The 5550-nt window shown below is 39.0% G+C and overlaps 1 protein-coding gene across 4 annotated transcripts; it reads left to right on the top strand.

Annotated features, from left to right (window-relative positions):
- Nucleotides 1-569: 569 nt before the first annotated feature.
- LOC118740507 (V-type proton ATPase catalytic subunit A) lies at nt 570-5326 on the top strand. 4 transcript variants are annotated; one of them, XM_036472066.1, is made up of 5 exons: nt 570-673; nt 2336-2433; nt 2503-3200; nt 3464-4441; nt 4510-5326. In XM_036472066.1, exons 2-5 carry the CDS (start codon nt 2358-2360, stop codon nt 4600-4602), a joined length of 1845 nt encoding a protein of 614 aa, XP_036327959.1. In that variant the 5' UTR covers nt 570-673; nt 2336-2357; the 3' UTR covers nt 4603-5326. The 4 variants fall into 4 exon arrangements, with proteins under 4 accessions (XP_036327959.1, XP_036327958.1, XP_036327960.1 ...); XM_036472065.1 differs by having other exon boundaries at nt 665-754; XM_036472067.1 differs by lacking the exon at nt 570-673 and adding an exon at nt 1370-1394.
- The last annotated feature ends 224 nt before the right edge of the window (nt 5327-5550 follow it).

The raw sequence follows: 5550 nt of genomic DNA, 5'->3' as shown, positions 1-5550 counted from the left end.
TGACAGCTGCGGTTTGACACTCCCTTACAAAAGGTTGCATTTACGAAGGACGGAGAAAAGGGGAGAATGAAATCTCTTGGTGCGAAAATGGTAGTAGAAAAGTACGCAAAGTAGGCAATTAGTAGTGAAATTCCTTTTGCAAATTCTAATGTTTTTGCAGGAAATCTAGCATTTTAAACGAAATTTTGAACGTAATATTGATGTATCTATGTAAATTACGTAATTTATGTGCTATTTAGCTGTATAAAAAATGCCAAATGACTCAAAATTAAAATAAGACTACTATGAGATTGATGTAAACATCCCATTTAAAAACAGTTTATGTTTTCAACAGTTAAATATGCTTCATATGCATATACAAATAAACATATTGCACAAACGCTCATACCTCTATATCACACAAAGCTACACTGTTTCCATGTAAATGTGCAAAGAAGCAACACGGTGCCACTGCTAAGGGAGCGGTGCGAGAGAGACAACTGTCAGTTTATCGAACCTTGTATTATTGAATCATGGCTGAGCGCGAGCTTTTCGCTTGCTCAACTTCGGCGATCAGTGCGACATCGAAATTCGAAGTTCGAAACAGATTTGCTGGCGACGTCGGCGATTTTCACAGTTGGTCTTGTTCTGCTGGAGAAGTGCAACGTTTGTGTAGTTATTTCTATTGAAAAAAGTAAGTTTTGCCGCACCACCGTACAGTGAAATATTTTGTTTGCTATAAAAATCCAATTAGCGCGCATTACTAAGCAGAACGGTAATTATTTGGTTTAGCGTAGGGCACACAATCAGAGTTTCTGATTAGATAATAAAACAGGGCGGTGGGCATTTGCTAGGCGTAAAATAGTTAAGCTTTTATTTCTAAGTTAATTGCATTAATGTAATCAACTAAAATATTGATAAGAACTATGAAAAATGCTATGAAATTGTTAAAACAAACCAAAACATTAAACACAAGGGTATATTTACAACTTAAATTTAAGATGTTGAGCAAATACCTTCATATGTACGTATGTCAGCTGACCTCGAGTGTCTTGTGATCGTTAGCAGCAAAACATTGTAAAAGGGCATAATTTTGGTTATTGGTATACAAATGAAATATCGCTTTGTAAGTTTCTTCAAATGTGTTAAAAATGCATTTCAGTAGCAAAATAAATGGGTTTATTGTCGGAAATTCAAAATGGCTGCCTGCGTAGTTTTTTCGCATTCGATCGTATTTAGTCAGCCGTCAGCTGACACTTGCAGATGACAGTAGTCTTGTGATCAACGTCAAATGCAACTGTCAAAGCTTCGAAGTTCGAATGTGGATCGTAGATTAGGCACATTCCACATATTTTTTTTTTTTTATACATAGGTATTTAATTATTTTGTGCGCTGTAAGGTTTTTAAAAGAAAAAGTAAGTAGTTTACGTGAATTTGGGCTCTAAAGTATTAAATTGAAGAAAAATAAAGATGTTATTGCCGCCCATTCGAATTCGAACATAAAGTTTCAACAAGTACAACACTTCATTAGCAGGTCACATGAATACAAAGCTCTACTAATTCCCTGCAAAAATCGTTGGATCATGTAGTCTATTTGTGGTAAATTGGAGTACTTACAAAAGTGTTCCTCTGTCATGCTGTAGCGGACCAACTGGTGTCTCTGCGCTAGCTCATTGTTTGTTATCCGATCACTGCTCGTGTTTTAACGCAACGTGATTGAAGTTGAGCATTTGAAAGCGCATTTGCATGTCTGGCTGTAGCTGAACGTGTAGAGATGCTCGCTGTTAGTTCTTAGCTCCCTGCATGTTCGGGTTCGAATACCTTCAGAGGCAACAAATAATTTTTAATTTTTGTCTTGGTTTTTATTAATTTCGAAAAAGTATTTGGGAAGTGAAGAACAAAAGCGTGTACAAACGAAAAAATATAGCAACAATGCCATTGTTAATATGTTGGAGTAGTTTTGTGCTACTCTGATGTAATGCGGGGATGGAGTATATGGTCCTGCCCTAGGACATCGCAATGTTAATTGGACCATATTTTTTATATGAATTGTGGTTAATTTTGGAGTATTCCTTGGTCCTTAGGGAGTACTCTTTACACGCATGCATGGAGTAGTCGGGATTTTTGCAGGGTTACGATCATTTCCTATCAGGTACCTATACTTTGCTTCAGACCATGTGAATTCTAATCGGAATTGATAAGAGAAAGTGGTTAACATCTAATTCACTTATTACTGTCAGCTGACTGCTCATTTTTATTGGCTTCATTCCACCTGCTCCATAGTTATTCTGCAGTGATTCGCGATCACTTATTTAAAAAGTTACTCTAAAATTTGGTTTTTGTTTTATTTTCCTAGTTGAACATCAAATAAAGCCAAAATGTCGAACTTGAAGTGCTTCGATGATGAGGATAGCGAAAGCAAATATGGCCGCGTTTTCGCCGTGTCCGGTCCTGGTAAGTAGATGTTGCAGATCATTTGCACCGTTCTGGGAGCTCACGGTTTCTTTTTTCTAATTTTTACAGTCGTCACAGCCGAACGCATGGCTGGTTCTGCTATGTACGAGTTGGTGCGCGTAGGTTACTTCGAATTGGTAGGTGAGATTATTCGTCTGGAAGGTGACATGGCCACCATCCAGGTATACGAAGAAACCTCCGGTGTAACTGTTGGTGATCCAGTGTTGCGTACAGGCAAACCCTTGTCTGTCGAATTGGGTCCCGGTATTATGGGTAGTATTTTTGACGGTATCCAGCGTCCATTGAAAGACATTAACGAATTGACCGAATCCATCTATATACCCAAGGGTGTAAACGTACCCAGCTTGTCGCGTACGCAAGCATGGGAATTCAATCCTCTCAACGTTAAAGTCGGTTCACACATCACCGGAGGTGATCTTTACGGTATTGTGCACGAAAACACATTAGTCAAACACAAGATGATCGTTAATCCTCGCACCAAGGGTACTGTACGCTACATTGCTCCAGCGGGCAATTACATTGTTGATGATATCGTTTTGGAAACTGAATTCGATGGTGAGATCACTAAGCATACTATGTTGCAAGTGTGGCCTGTGCGTCAGCCACGTCCAGTCACTGAGAAATTACCCGCCAACCACCCATTGTTGACTGGCCAGCGTGTGTTGGACTCGCTTTTCCCTTGTGTACAAGGTGGTACCACCGCCATTCCCGGAGCTTTCGGTTGTGGCAAAACTGTAATCTCACAGGTGAGTAAAATGCTTATTTATTTTCTTAAAAGAAGTAGATTTCTTTGCATTCGCAATGCACAATTGTGCCTAAAACTAGCAATTGCTTGTGAAAATGGCCTTTTTAAAACGGGCAATTGAAAATACGCCAAAGCACAGTTAATTGAAACGGGCAAGGAGACTGAGGTTTACTTACGCGCTTAATGACTTCTCGTAATATTACATACAGAAATATATGTTGGTATTTCTTAACATCGCGCTAAACTCTTCACTATCTTTTGCAGTCTTTGTCCAAATACTCCAACTCTGATGTCATTGTTTACGTCGGTTGTGGTGAGCGTGGTAACGAGATGTCTGAAGTATTGCGTGATTTCCCCGAATTGTCTGTTGAAATTGATGGTGTCACCGAATCTATCATGAAACGTACCGCATTGGTCGCTAACACCTCCAACATGCCTGTCGCTGCTCGTGAAGCTTCTATTTACACTGGTATCACACTCTCTGAATACTTCCGTGATATGGGTTACAACGTATCTATGATGGCTGATTCTACCTCCCGTTGGGCTGAGGCTCTTCGTGAAATTTCAGGTCGTTTGGCTGAAATGCCTGCCGATTCTGGCTACCCAGCCTATTTGGGCGCACGTCTTGCCTCCTTCTACGAGCGAGCTGGTCGCGTTAAGTGTTTAGGTAATCCGGAACGCGAAGGGTCGGTGTCTATTGTCGGTGCTGTATCGCCACCTGGTGGTGATTTCTCCGATCCTGTGACCTCTGCCACTTTGGGTATAGTACAAGTGTTCTGGGGTTTGGATAAGAAATTGGCCCAACGTAAGCATTTCCCCTCGATCAATTGGTTGATTTCATACTCGAAATACATGCGTGCTTTGGACGACTTCTATGAGAAGAACTTTGCTGAATTTGTGCCATTGCGTACTAAGGTCAAGGAAATTTTGCAAGAAGAAGAGGATCTGTCTGAAATTGTACAATTGGTCGGTAAAGCTTCGCTGGCCGAAACCGATAAGATTACACTTGAGGTGGCGAAATTGTTGAAGGATGATTTCTTGCAGCAGAACTCCTACTCCTCATACGATCGTTTCTGCCCCTTCTACAAAACAGTGGGTATGTTGAGAAACATAATTACCTTCTATGACTTGGCCCGCCACTCTGTCGAATCGACGGCGCAGTCCGAGAACAAGATCACATGGAACGTTATCCGCGAAGCTATGGGCAACATTATGTACCAGCTGTCCTCAATGAAATTCAAGGTTAGTATGAGTTTTTTCAGACTTTGCATGCTTAGGAGAAATTTTTTAACTCGCATTTTGCATTACAGGATCCCGTGAAAGATGGTGAGGCCAAGATCAAGGCCGATTTCGAACAGCTGTATGAAGATCTGAACCAAGCCTTCAGAAATTTGGAGGATTAGGCTTCTGAAGACATTCTACACAAATTTGCTTTAATTTTAAATTAAAACTTAAAGACAAGGAGCCTATCATAATGTTATATAGATTAATTAATCGAAAATCGTGTAAATGTGTCATTCCAAACAGTAATGAAGCAGCATCAAACGTGGCGCAAAATATTCCTTTATAAAAACAAAATCATGCATTCCACATTTTGTGTTAAAAAAGCTGAATTAAAACGCTAGCTATACCATCGCTTTTCGATGAAAATATAAAACCCAAAAACATTCCCAACACGTTGGTGTTTATACAGTATATTAAGTGAAAAATAAATTGTTAATTCCAGGCAACAAAGTTAAAATACACACGAACGTCCTAATATGTACTTCTAATATTATTGTTAACATTTGTATTTCTTTTTTGGAATATGTACTATGTGCAGTTATTGTTTACACGCACACTTATATACAAGCAGAAGATATACAAGTATAATGGATATTTGTTACCCGCAAAAATGCACATTCGATTTACAGTATACATATAAATGCTAAACAAGCGGATACCCGTAGTATTATTTGTTTAAATGAATTTCTTGTTTGTCAAAATCTAAATGTATTGTTTTCGCTGCTAAAAGCTCACGTTTCGTTTGTTGAATGTAATGTAAATAATTTACCTTATTGAAAATGTATTGTGAAAAGTGCATTCTAAAATAAAAACTTGCAGCCTCTAGCTATATTTTACAGTATACATAAGGCAGCTATCTTGCAGCTATATTTAATTTCTACCGGTGAATATGCCGTAGCGCTTGGAGAATATAGTGGTAATTTAGTAGCCAATTCATTTAATATTCGGCACAGGTGAGATAAAAGGTGTTATGTGTTGTAACAACATAAAAATTATCCGAAGAATTTTAAGGGGATGAGCTGGAATTATAGTTCTTGGCCCGACTGTCGAGGAAACGATGCGTAATG

Source organism: Rhagoletis pomonella, unplaced genomic scaffold, assembly GCF_013731165.1.
Source record: "Rhagoletis pomonella isolate Grant_MI unplaced genomic scaffold, Rhpom_1.0 Rhpom_scaffold_00006, whole genome shotgun sequence".
In the NCBI taxonomy this organism is placed as follows: Eukaryota; Metazoa; Arthropoda; class Insecta; order Diptera; family Tephritidae; genus Rhagoletis; species Rhagoletis pomonella.
This window is presented reverse-complemented; position numbering and strand designations above follow the sequence as displayed.